The 14,384-nt window shown below is 45.4% G+C and overlaps 1 protein-coding gene across 4 annotated transcripts in view; it reads right to left on the bottom strand.

Annotated features, from left to right (window-relative positions):
* Positions 1–14,384, bottom strand: part of LOC308335697 (ADAMTS-like protein 1) — a 157,840-nt gene that overhangs the window by 49,912 nt on the left and 93,544 nt on the right. For 3 of the 4 annotated variants that reach the window (XR_013966076.1, XM_080792856.1, XM_080792857.1), the window contains exons 3-4: positions 6,895–7,022; positions 191–236 (exon numbers count right to left, since the gene is read on the bottom strand). Coding sequence is in view for 3 of the 4 variants with exons in the window: in XM_080792856.1 (XP_080648982.1) it covers positions 191–236; positions 6,895–7,022 (174 nt within the window). In the remaining variant the exon portion in view is untranslated. Of the gene's footprint in view, positions 1–190; positions 237–6,894; positions 7,023–12,346; positions 12,592–14,384 lie in introns of those variants that run through there. The other variant, XM_080792858.1, reaches the window with a different exon arrangement.

Here is a 14,384-nt window from a genome sequence, read left to right as displayed (position 1 = left end):
CACAACATCCTTAGATCACACGCATTCGGTCCTTAAAACACAAGACCTGGCAGCAGTCATAATAGTCCTAGCACAATATTGTAGTAGAGTCTCCAACACAGTTTACCGTTTCCATTTTATTCCAAGTTGAAACCCACATGAAAGGGACCAACTGACGTCCATTACATAAAGATGAGTTTGCTGAACTTACCACATTACTGCATGTGCGATATTTGATATTCTGCCCTTCGCAGGTCCTGGATGTAGGGGAGAAGAAAGAGAGGGTGGGGGGAGGGGGGTAGGGGGGGAGAGAAAATGGACATGTGGCTGAGCTGGCTTTGGGGGTGAGCGATAAAACAAACCACTGTGCACATCAGTCAGCTGCGGTCGGTGGAGTGACGGCAGCTGATATTTCCTTCACTGGCCCCAGATCTGCTCTCTTTCTTAAACCATTTAGGCCTGTGTCGAAATTTAAAAAAAAAATTTCTGAAAGAAAACATGTTTCTATGTCAGTTGTTCTCAAACATATTCATGTCAAGGAACCCCAAATATATATGACATTGGCCACTGACCATCTGAAAAAATGTAGTTCCAGGGACCCTCTCAGTAGCAAAGATTTGAGTTAAAAACTCGCTCTGAAAGAACATATATTCAAAGATTTCAGGCACATTTTCACGATAAAAAAAAAAATAGCAGATCTACAAGCTCATAGCGCGCCACCGAGTGGCGTGCTATGAGCTTGTAGATCTGCTATTTCAATAGCTAAAGCATAACATAATGCTAACACCAAAAGGGGTTCCCGCCCAAAATGAGTTAAGCTGGGTTAAACGTTATACTTTGTTGCATGACGGTATAGCACGCCGGAAATAGCCAATCTACAAGCTCACAAAGTTGCCGTGGCGCAATGTGTTTTGAGCTTATAGATCTTTAAGACTTTCATGCCACGACGTTTTAGAAAAGTCACATCGTGATGTGGCGACCCTATTGGGCTCGGAACCGATTGTACAGAAGCACAAACCAACCAACAACAAAAGAAAATCTAAGATGCAATTTTGTGTCAAAAGTACTGGGAAAATAATTCTTCCAACTAAGTTGTATACAATCCTCACCAAAACACTGAAGTATACACTCACAGGTGTCGGACAGATGATTCCCTTTCAGTAAACAAACCCTTGCCCGCATGACAGCTCAGCAAATACGCAGTTGTTCATTTTGAATGAGAGTCTGTCGAACAGATTGGAGCTGTTTGGCACATGGCTGTCAGGCAGACAGATCCTTTGTCAAAATTATGAAGCTATCTGCTTATTGTAAATTAGGTCCCTTTGATGCTTTGATGCCAGCAGATGCTCACTCATAGCCTACAGGGTGACTTGGAAAAGCTAGATATCTCAGAGTGCGCTGGGAATTAATCAAAGCAAACCTCCTCTTTAGTTCTTTGCAACTTGAGAGGAATTCCAGTGTCATCAGGCTTTAGCTAACGCGGGGCCGTGATTGGAGGCAACGTAGCAGAATCGGGACTCTGGGATGAATGAGGGATAAAGGGCTTTTTATGATTTCATTTCAGCTAACGCAGAGAGCCGGGGCGGTGCGGCGCACAGCGCAGCATGGCAAGCCCATTAGACCCAATGACTGAGCCAGACAGTTCCCGCTGCCAAGACAAACAGAAGGTCACCGCGGCGGCTCAGACCTGAACGAGACACTTGAATAAGACGGAGGGACTGAGAGACAGGTATCAGTGTGGAAAAAAACCATCAGGCCCAGGAACTACTATATAACTAGATTCTAAACACCACCACATGACGTCCCTTTACCGCTTTGTGTGCTTTGGAGGCACGGAACGGATTCCACGGAAGGTGGGAATGGATTCACAATTACGTCATCGTACTGTTACGATAAAGGAAGATACTTGGAATGCCAGAATTCCCCAGAGTGGACATGCATGTGCTCTCACAAATATACCTCACTGCAGCCACACACACACACACACACACACACACACACACACACACACACACACACACACACACACACACACACACACACACACACACACACACACACACACACACACACACACACACACACACACACACACACACACACACACACACACACACACACACACACACACACACACACAGTAATTATGACAAATATACACACAAAACATAATCTCACCACTAGGAGATCGATCATTCGCACACACAAGCACGCACATGCGCTCACACACACACATAATTATACGAACGCACGTGCGCGCGCGCCCTCTCGCAAATATGTCCGCTCCAAGATAAGAAATAGAGCTCCTTTCGGGTTGAAACCATAAAATCACAATATGACGTTGGAATGGGATATATATGACTCCTATGTTTTCGATCATTCATAGTAATGCCCATATACTTGTCGTCAACTCAACTCACGGTATAAATTATAGATTGAATGTAATTGCAAGCAGACTCTTAGAGAGTGGTGCCATATAGAGAGCGGTGCCATATAATATTAATACCTTAGAAATGAACGAGCACTTGGAAATATGGCCCCGTTTGGTGATACATGAATTATGCCCTCATTGTAACATTTTATATTGGTTATTTCAGAAAAGCCAAAAACACCAAGTGCATGTAATTAGGGTAAATGTTTGAGTTTATATGACACAATAAAGCAGGTCAGTCCCTCCCTCCCTCCCTCCCTCCCTCCCTCCCTCATGCCTTTCGTCTTTCATTTCCGCATCACATGAATGTTTGACAAAACCCTCAATTCACCCACCATTACTCGGCTTATATTGTAGTATGTACGTCATCCTTCTTCATCCAACCAAAACCCCCTACAGGCCTACAGTATACATCCAACATCCTAAACCCCAACAATATACAAGGTGGAAACCTCCATTTCCGTCACCGCTAAACCCCTTATCCCTAAACTTTTTTTTTTTTTACTATTTTGCAAAACATTTTTGAATAGTTAAAATGGCCAGTCTACAAGCTCACAATGTGTCAATGTAGATTGGCTAGTTGAACTATTCAAGAATGTTTTTCAAAATAGTAAAAAAGGCAAAGACGTTTAGGGATAAGGGGTTTAGCGGAGAGGAAAATGGAGCCCTGTATGTCTAAAACCGTTCACAATGTTTTTGCCCGATAGCAACGAAATATACAGGCCACATGGAGGGTGGTCTCTTGGATTGTAAAAGTGAGACACACTAACATACTGTAATGACTCAAGTTAATTACATAATTCATTGCCTTTGGAGAAAACTCACTTTTAATTGCCACCAAAACATGGCCTTTTAACACAGCTGTGGGCACGCCTTTGTTGGAATTCCCAAAATGCCACAGCAATTTAATGTCACTGCTAGTAATTGCTGCAACTGATGACAGCACAGCAGACAGCGTGCGAGACGCACACGCACACACGCACGGTAGCGGCACTCCATTATCAGTGGTTTCAAAGGTTACATCAACACAATAACATTTCTGTTATGCTGTGGATAAAGGACCGAATCCAAATATGATACAGACTCACAGCTTAAGAACTCATTTCTATGATTTCAACATTATTCTTTTTTGAGTGCTGCAACCACTCCTATAGACAGCTATGCGTGTCCCTGGCTGGCTGTGTCTGTCTGTCGAGCACGGAATGCGTTTGGTTGGTTTTCACAACAAAGTGTCACTGTTGCACATATACACACACATGCTCTGGCCTGCTTACCATCGCTGCAACAGTTCGATCAAACCAAACTAAACCTAACGCGAGATGAAAGAAAACGTGCACTATTCCCTCCCTAGAAAGTTCATAGTGTGTAACCGAGAAGTGTGAGACAGCTCCGATTAATATCATCAACTAATCAACAAGCTGGCTGCAGAATGCTCCAGCGCCGCAGCTAACGCAGCCAAATGGCCTCATTATTGCTCGAGCAGTTACACTCTGTTGACATGACAGTCCATCCATATGCCCACACTTTGCTTCACAAGCGGCTCTGCCGCATTACATTATTCTGCTTATGATCAAATGAAGTGTGGTCTATGGAGGGGGAGGGGGTCTAATGAGGGCCAGGCGTCTCATATTCGGATTGCACTTTGCTTGTGTTCCCTCTGGAGGCTGCTGGGGTCACGTATACATTTGTGCGGTAGCAGCAATGTGGAAAACATGGATGCGTGCGAGTGGGTGTGCAATGCATGCAAGTCGGCACACTGTACGATTGCGTGCGAGTGGATGTGCTACAGTGTGTGCGTGCGTGCGTGCGTTGTTGTGAGCGCACAAGTTAGCGTACGTACATGTGTAAAATGTGAATATGTACATGTGAGTGTTGTACGATAAAGAGTTGCAGTGGGGTCGTATAGGTTTGGAGTGTCCTGACACACCAATTTATAGCCCTTCTCTCTTCCAACATGCACACATGTGTGTGCGCGCACACACACACACACACACACACAGAGGGGGCCTTGTGCCGTGTGCTTTAATGGCATCGTTTGATGTCCGGCGGAGACCAGGCCACTGGTCCCTCGTTCCCACGCGATGGTGTGGGGTGAGGTGGCGCAGAGCGTCCACACCACATAAGAGTACACATTTAACCATCCAACCGCCCCAAATGGCACTCCAATGCATATAACATACCTCCCCTATAAACAAATATGTCACACACACACACACACACAAAACGTCTGCATCCCACACGGAGTTCAGACCCCAAACACCTCTTCACGCGTCAAATTCACGGCAGGGACCAGGTTTTTTTTTTACAGCCAGTAGCATTCTGAGGTTTTTGCCTTGACCAGAAGTTCTGGGCAACGTGCAGAGAAATGGCCCCCGGTTGTTGATTTCATGAAAACAGCTCCCAGAGAGAAACCAATGCTATACCACAATGTTTGCAGTACAGCACAGGAGGGGAGGAGGGGCCGTCCATAGTAGCACTTTGGAGGTTTGAGGTTTTGACACTCGTCTAGAAATAATCAAAACAGGGCTTATTTTTTTTCTTTCGTCCCTGTTCCGCGCACGCACACACCCACACAAACACACACACAGGCGCAGCGCAAACAGGGCACTGCCCACTGTTCGTGACCTCGCGTGTGAGCCACTTTTGTTTTGGCAGTGTGTCTCTGCACAGATGCACTCTTTCATCATTGGCTGTGTCACAGTTGGACCCCCCAAATGTTTGGGGGGGGGGTCCTTTCCCAATGGCGCTGACCTCTCCAGCAAGGCTCCACTGGGCACCTCCATCCAGGGGTGTACATTCATTTCTGAGAGCCGTTAAAATGTAGGAATGCAGTGAAGTCACCATGCAGATATTTCCCAGTCTATAAATGTGACAACATTTCTATGGAAAACATATATACTCTCTCTCTTCTTTGCTCAAGATCGCTCGCTGTACCCTCTTTCTCTCGCGGCCCAGCCCGGCCGGCACACTGTAATTGGCCACTTTGCAGAACACACTTGGCCTCTGGGCTTTAATCTTTCATTTAGTTTGAAGCCCGTCCAAGTGGATGACTCTGGCTTGATGATGAAAGGAACGAGGGGTCCAGGGTGCAGGTTCAACTTTTGTCCCAAAACCTAAGCCAACGATGAGGAAGAGAGAAGCTCATAGACCTAGGTTCATCGTTTGTGTAGGTTCCAAAATATCTCATTCAGGAGGATATTTAAGATGACACGGTCTTTGGAGAAAAAAAAATACATCAATTATTATGCTCTGATTTGTGATGGGACCTTACTGGGGAAATTTTGACAACCAAAATGCAGATGAATTGGTGACTGCAGGACCGATGGGAAGTCTAGACCACTTTTAGAGGCCTGGATGGGCATGTGATCTACAATGACCTTCTAGGCCTCTTTAACAGTCATATAAAATGTATTTTGAGCACTACCATTACAGCCCCTGGGAATAAGGCAAGCGGCGAGATTTACTCACGCTATTAGGGACTCTGTCTGGGTCTATTTGGCAGGACCAAATAGCATGAAAGCAAGCCCCATACACCATCCCCCTTACTCTCGTCTCAATATGCTGTATGGGGATTTAATGGAAACCAGTCTGGCCCCCAGTCAGGACTTTGGTCTCGGAGCGAAGGGAGATTACCTCGGATTGTTTCTAAGCGCATGTTTACAAATTGTCCACGGGATGGTTCCATTTTGCAACGACAAGGAGATTCTAACTTCTATAGGCACACATTTGAGTAATATTCCCTCACTGATGTATGCCTCTCTTAACCCATTTTGGGCGGGAACCCCTTTTGGTTTTTTAAAGAATTGTTTAGCAGATCTACAAGCTCATACTACGAGCTTGTAGGTTTTTTTAATCTTGAAAATGTAATGCAAATCATATATATATTCTTTTAGAGCGAACGTTTTTAACTCAAATTGTTGTTTCTGAGGGGTTCCTGGAACAACATATTTTCAGATGGGGGTCGGCAGCCAATTACATAATTTCTGGGGTCGTTGACATGAAATAGTTTGAGAACCACTGACATAGAAACGTAGGTTTTTTCAGAAAACTGTCAGGATTTAGAAGACATTTGTAGAATCGTCCTCAGGTCAAAATGGGCTAATGAAAGTAAATCATTATAGAGCCCCATTTTACGTTCCTGTGCACGAGAAATGTCAATCTGATTGTCCTATTGCAGCGGTATGCTACGTCATGGCAGATACTGTTTCTAGAGGGTATGCACTATGCACATACATACAAGTGAGTGGCAAGTCAAGTGGCAAACTGTTGAGTGGCAAAGTGAATTTAACGTTGTAATTGCAATCAGATAGGACTTTTCTGTCTGGATGTATGGGCTGTCAAGGCCAGAAATATTAGTATTTTTTTAGCCACTCAGTTGGTGTTCCTGCATAACTTCCAGGTGATGACGATATGTCGCGTGCATACCCTCGATTTGTCATAGTATTAGTCGATGAAATCAACACTGGAATCAGGCGAATTCTTACTTGGAACTGAGGCATCGTCGGAGGGCGTAGGAGGCCCCTCCCCCACAGGTGCGGGAACACTCGCTCCACGAGCCCCAGGCGTCCCACAGGGCGTCTCGGTCCTCCTCGGATCGAGCGGTCCGCGAGCTCTATATATGCACGGCGGAGGGGAGAGAGACAGACAGTCGGACAGGGAGAGAGAGAGAGAGAGAGAGAGAGAGAGAGAGAGAGAGAGAGAGAGAGAGAGAGAAAACACTTGTTGAGTTTATACGCCACAGGGTCACAGCCATTTCCATCCAGTGCTCGCTTCCACTGTCATCACCTTGTATGTTTGTCTTGCTCTCCAAACTTTGAGAGCAGAAGTTTATTTTTATTTTTTATAAAATAAAAAGCATTTGGCATCGTTAACATACAGAGCGATTGTCCAGCAAATTCTTGCCAGGTAGCCTGATCAAAGCACCGTCCATGTCATATACAATTTCAAATGGATGTTCTGTCCCACTTATGTAAGGAGAAATACCTACTGTATTTGTTCTGATATGTTGATAACTATTCACCCACATTAACGGTGACCTCCATTTAAAATGCTCACAGCCATGCCTTGTGTATCACTATCATTGTGCAGTGCTGCTCCCTTCTCCATCACTCTAATTACTTGCGCAAGCTTGCAGAGCCTGCAAGTAATGTTTTTCGTCAGGTGCTACGATGCGTATGTCCCGTAGCAGCATATGATGTGATGAAGATATGTACCAATGCCAGGGTATAATTGGCTTTCGATGGTGACGTAATGATGATGTGTTTCAGTGTCGGGTGGATTAAAGGTAATGCCCCTATGTATACATGTATGTAATCTGACACCACTGCCATATCAAGCACAAATGAATCATTACGTCATATGCTGCTACGGGACATACGCATCAAACGACCCAAGGCATTTCCTTTAATCCACCCAACACTGAAACATATCTTTATTACGTCACCATTGGGAGCCAGTTATACCCTGGCATTGGTACATATCTTCATTAAGTCATATGCTGCTACAGGACATATGCATCAAACGACCCAAGTAACCACAGTTACTTAACTTACTTCCGCACTAGTAGGGTGCACCCTACTTGGGTGCAACAAGCAAGTAGGCCCTCGACAGAGTGCAGTTCCAGTTGTAATTGTCTTCTCTCTCTTTCTCCTCCCCCCCCCCCCCCAGCACAGGAATGCCTGGTTTAAGGCAATCTGATAAAAAAAAAATAGATATTCAAACACAGTACTAACAGTTTCTTATGGTCCACAAACCCGAGGCAGCAGTCAACTGAAAGAGCCTGAGCTTTATAAAGCCATGTGGGCATTAACAATGAAAACGTAACTGGAGCACACACAGCATTACAGTGTGACGGGAAAAAGATGGACAGCAATGGGAAGTAATCAAAAGCTCTCGACTTTCCCCTCTGCATATTTCAGTCATATGTCCGAATCATCCTTCAAACTGTGAAACGTTAGTCTTGTCCTAACAAGCTCCAGTCCTTGCTTTAGTACCCCCCCATCTCTCTCTCTCAGTATAATTGCACAGTGGTGCATTTGGCAGCAACAGTAGGGATATTAGTGAGACATCCAAGATCAATATTATGAGAAGATGAATTCTTAGCCTGCAAGGACAATGTGCACCTCATATGTACCGTGACAGCCAAATTCTGAAGACCCAAGTCTCTCTCTCTCTCTCTCCTGCAGAGAAGACTGCTGGGAGATGGACTCACCTTGCTCTGAGGCAGGTGTTTATTTGCGTGGCATTGAAACACTGGCATTGCCGTGTGAATGTGTCGGTTAGGTTTGGTTCCTGTGGCCATGCTCAACAGCCGAGGCTGCCGAGCTATAGCTCGTCTCAAACACCACTGGTACGGAAACAAACTATATATCAGATACAGCCAATCAAAATGAAAAGGAAAATAGGCATTTAGCAGCTGTAAAAAAAAGTTTTGTTTGACACAAATGGGCGTTTTATAGTATTAGTAACTGACGGACAGCAAAAGGAAATAGATTCTAGACCATGTTGAACAGAACAAGAGCAAGTCATGAAAGTGCGCAAGTAAAAAAAGAAAAAAAAAGAGGAATTAGAATGCATAGGCCTGGAACTAATGCTGTGATAGATCATCTACCACCTCCTACAGATGTCTTCAATAGACCAGGTGCTCTTGCACATTCAGTGAAACAATCAGTCATTCGCTGTCATACGAGTGATTGGGCGGTTACAAAAAAAGTATCTGACTGCACGATCAAGTCAAGCACACAGGCAGTCATCAGGGGTGTCACGGCATCACCCAGGGACACTTTAGGAGCGCAAAAATGACTGGACCATGGCTATTGTTCCCTTTATGAAGCCTCTCCCCATGGAACCTTTTAACCCATTTCGACCGAGACCGATTCTACAAAATGTCTTCTCAATCATGTTTCTATGTCAGTGGTTCTCAAACTATTTCATGTCAAGGAGCCTCAGAATTATATGTATTTGGCCGCTGACCCGCTTCTCAAAATATGTTGTTCCAGGGACCCCCGCCCCAGAAGCAAATATTTGAGTTGAAAACATTTGCTCTGAAAGAACATAATATTAGACATAAGATTTGCGCCACATTTTCACGATTTTTTAAAAATAGCAGACCTGCTATTTTTCAATAGGTAAAGTAGAACAGAATGCTTTAAAACACCTAAAGGGGTTCCCGCCCAAAATGGGTTAAGTCATGGGCAGCACTTTGTCCACAAACACCCCCACCCAAACCAACCAAGGTCGACAGCCTGTACTGAAATCACACTCACACACCCAGAGCTGTTGCCAATGGCTTAAAAAGGCCTCTCACGGCCTTCACATGTGGGGAGAAATGTAAACCACAACGCCATGCACCACTTGCCCTGAAACAGGCAAAGTCGTGGGGCCTCAGAGTAGGGGCCCAAACGGGGATGTATGTAATAACACCTGCTCCAATGGCTCCCCTGACCGTATCCAAGGGGCCGGTGAATGGTTCACACCACCAGTGGTTCTCAAAGTGGGGTACCGGGGACCCCCAGGGGGTCCCCCAGCTAAATGGGTTAGGAACCGAATGGACCCTCATGGGGTCTGTAACTCTGAGAGTGTACATTACCTTACAAATGTACATTTGTACACTCTCAGATTTAAATTAACATTGTTTTTTATAAATTGGTGTTCCAGAGATAGAAATACCATTAAATGGGGGTCCGTACTCATTGCCCATAATAGGCCCTATATACTGTAGGAAAGCATGGCTGTACTCTGCCCTATACTTGGCCCCCTCCACTGTGTCACGGCATCTAGTTTTGTTAGGATGACAAATGGCTTTCGGAGAGAGAGGAAGGAAAGTACACGATGATAATGCCGCCGACGTGACTACTTTCTTTGGGGCCCCCCGGTAGCTAAAACACCCCCCCACACCCCCACTATTAAGTGTGAGTGCAAGTGCATGTGTATACATGTCTGTGATGACGGGGGGGATGTGGGGCGGTCAGATTATTAAGAAATGGGCATTCGTACATATATACAACTGTCAGGGCGCTAATGACGCCTGAAGTACGGCGGGGGAGGAGCGGCGAGAGGCCTAAACACAGCAAACAACGTCAGGCGGACGGTGCTATAACATTCCTGCCCGCGCAGGCCCGGGCTTCCTCCGTCTCTCCATGCCTTTTGGATCCACGATAAATAAACGCAGGCAGGCGGCGGCATTCTGGGCAAGCGGTCCTGTTGCTGCTGCCGGGCCGGGCCTCGCTTCTTCCTTTGAAAAGCAATCAGTTGAAATTTTGCACTCAATTACTGCAGGGCGGGAGCTGCACCGCTGCACTACGCCAAGACGGCCCCGAGCCATATCAAACGGGACATGATGAGGGAGAGAGAGAGAGAGAGAGAGAGAGAGAGAGAGAGAGAGCCTGCAGAGGGGAGGAGGGGGAGAGAGAGAGAGAGCCTGCAGAGGGGAGGAGGGAGCGAGGGAGAATATATAGATGAAGGACTGAGAGGGGATGGATATGAGGAGTAATAGGTTGCTTTGGCTGACCGTGCCGCTATTGTACTCTGCGAAGAAAAAAAACAAGAGAACGAGGCCTCCGTTAATCGGCCCCGGTTGTCCCTCTGGGATGTGGATACAGTAATCAAGAGGCTCGGATGACTTGCTTGGAGGCTCACCCCCCCCCCCCCCCCCCCCCCGTCCATGCAAGCCTCTACCTCCACCTCTCTCTCTCTCTCTCTGATCTCTCCAAGGTTTCTGTTTAAACTGGCTGCCTGCCGTGCGAGTGAGTAGGTTGCTCTCGTTTTCTGATTGGGATCCACCCCTATATACAATCAATGACACCTTGGAGGCTCATCTACTGTACATTCCAGGTGACACAATTGTCACCCTCAACGTTTTAGCTCTCGTTTAGTTTCAATAAGGAAATGCGTTTGAAATTCCATCTACGGTATTTGCCAAAATTAGAGATTAAAACAAGAAACCTAGCTGGCATCCTACAGTATATACCATGGATGTTTAAGTCACTATAGTCACTGACTCACTATACTCCCTCGTATGAAAACCCTTTATCGCAGTCTCCCCAGATAGAGGCCACCTTGCTGTCACCGCCGGGCCCCGTTTTCATATCAGGTGAAGAAGAGGAAGCCAGCAAAATGATACATCAGACCACTGAGATCCACATTATATGTTATTTTGACAGGCCAGGCTCTATTTAAGTCACCTGTCAGCAACTGAAACTAAGGACATTTTCCTTGAAGACGGAAAACTCTGCGACATGGGGGAAAGAAACCCAACGCCCGGTGCCTCCTTTTGCAGACTATGTCAATATACACACGATGGCCTTTTCAGTTGGCAAGACATATGATCTTCGCACATCTGCTGAATCCCTTGTCCCCGCCACCACCACCGCCGCCCCCCCTCCTCCTCCTCGGAGCCCTCGGGCTGCACTCCGCGCTCACCTCTGTGCCGCGAGGCAACCGCTGTGATGACATATAATATAAGGAGACCTAGACCTCAGAGAAAACAGCTCGCCGGTCCAGCATCCTATTTTTATATGACTGTGTTAAAAAAACACAAAAATAAAAACAAAAACAAACGGGGGTGGGTGAGCTTGAGGACTCTTGAGCGCATGCAGCGCTCAAGAGTAAATAAGATGACTCTCGATTTTTTTCCCCTTTTTTTTTTACAGCCTCGTTAACCTACCGCTGAGAGGATCCAGTGCATTCCGACTGCGTGGAGTCGGATAGAGTAACAATCATAAAACGAATGCGAGCACATCTGCCCAACAGGAACAAAAACTAAATTCTTATTATTAGGTCATGTCCTGGTTATAATTTCTTGAGCACCTTGCCTTTTTTTTTATCACAAAAATCTCTCAACAAATGGACAAACATGTTACAACACGTTTGTTTCAGTAGATCAAAACATAGAGAGCAAATTGATATAAGTAGGATAATTATCATGCTATACATTACCACGAGAAGAAGAGTTATCACCAGTAGCCTGCAAGTGCAGGGAAAGTGTTGATCCATCATGACGTTTGTGTTATCGGATCCCTCCAGTGAGTGTATGCGTATATCCAGGAAGTGTGTGTTTGTGGCGTGTGTGTGTGTGTGTGTGTGTGTGTGTGTGTGTGCGTGTGTGTGTGTGTGTGGGGGGGGGGGTGCGTCTGAGCCTGGGGTGTGATGCTCCACTCTCTGGGTCCAGAGCGTCCTGTCTGCCTGCCTGCTTTCTCCTCTCTGACTTTCTCTCCCTCTCTTCCTTAGGAATAAGTTAAGGGGAGGGGAAGAGGAACGGGGTGTGCGTGTGTGTGTGTGTGTGTGTGTGTGTGTGTGTGTGTGTGTGTGTGTGTGTGTGTGTGCGCGCTAGAGGTCCCTGTGTGAGGGGGAGTGGAGTAATCGGAGGGATCCAAACCCGTCAAGCAGTCAGGTCCAGCGCAACAGCAAATCAATACATGGGCCTCAGCTAGTTCAAACAAGGAGCTGGCCGCAGCTGCAACTTCACAACTGTGTGTGTGTGTGTGTGTGTGTGTGTGTGTGTGTGTGCACGGGGGTGCGCGCGCACATACACTACAGAGACTCAGCACATTTGGGCAAGTGGCTATGGCTGTTTTTAGCCCAAGGAGTGTTTTCCGGGCAAAACTAATGCTCGGAATGGGTTCAGAATCACGAAAACCCAATAGTTTGACCCCTAGTTTGGCCATAGACCCCCTATTTTGGCCTTAGACTCCCTATTTTGGCCTTAGCCACTTGCCCAAATGTGCCCAAAATGTGCTGACCTCATCACATTTGTGTTGACTGCTATGGCCGTTTTTAGCCCAAGGCGTGTTTTTCGTGCAAAACTAATGCTTGGAATGGATTCAGAATCATGAAAACCTCCTAGTTTGACATGTCACATGCTACTTAAAGCATAATGAAATGTAGAACATTTTGCCATTATGTTGGTTGTTGATGGTATACCCCAACATTCAGCAGCTGTCAAAAATTCCCCTATAGGGTGGTTGAATAGAAACCAATGTGGGATATGTTAGTAGACATCTTTACAAACACAAACACATTGGTGAAGAACATTCTTGATAAGAAATGTATTCCCAGATTTGACATTATTCTGATATAATATTCTCTCTCTCAGCCTCCTCGGATTCCTTCCGTTTCCATCTCTCTGTCCTGTTCCATTTCTCTCCTCTCATAAATGTACTCACTTGCCTTATTTACTTAATTTGCTCCAATTTTTTTAATAGCACCTAAAATGTTATATGGTTTATGTAAAAAAAAGAATCGTTAGATAAAATGAGTAATGGGCTGTTCACGTCAAACACTATCACACTAACTGTAAAGATAAATGTTCTAACTCAGGATAGCACAGTCGACACCACAACTAGAACGATGACAGTGGTTAATGATATACGTGTATAGATAGTGCTTTGTGTGGACGGCCCTTCATGCCTATACCTATAAACACTATTGCTTTACTTAAACCAGACAATGAACTGCCATAAAAGGTTATGTTTTGCTATAATGACGCACTCTCCATCCATTATGTTGGTTACACAGAGCATTGAGACGTTTACAAAACTATATGAGACCATATAATCTTTCATGAAAAATGATTATAATATATAATATAAAGTTGTCGAAGCGATTCCACAGTCGGTGTGCTTTGTCGCCCTCTACAGACAGGGAGGAGAGGAGAGCATGATGAGAGCCCGATAGCCAAGAGAGGGCCAGGTGTAGTTCATTGGAGGCTCACAGCTTTTATGTATACCGTCTGGTTTTGTTGTTACTGCCTTCCACTTTGAGTTATGTTAAAGTACATTTATTTTATGTTTTCATTCAAACCGGGAAGTGGAATAAAAACTGGCATAAACCTTTTTGAGTTCAACCGTAACTTTTGGGACATTCCTCATTTCCCTTCATCATGTTTTGCTGCTAGGCACAAGTCAATGTGAAGAGGTACTCTCAACCAACCAACACAGGTTTCTCTCTCTCTAACTTTATATGTCTGGTTTTGTTT

Source organism: Protomyctophum bolini (assembly GCF_963924005.1).
Source record: "Protomyctophum bolini genome assembly, chromosome: 20".
Lineage (NCBI taxonomy): Eukaryota > Metazoa > Chordata > Actinopteri > Myctophiformes > Myctophidae > Protomyctophum > Protomyctophum bolini.
This window is presented reverse-complemented; position numbering and strand designations above follow the sequence as displayed.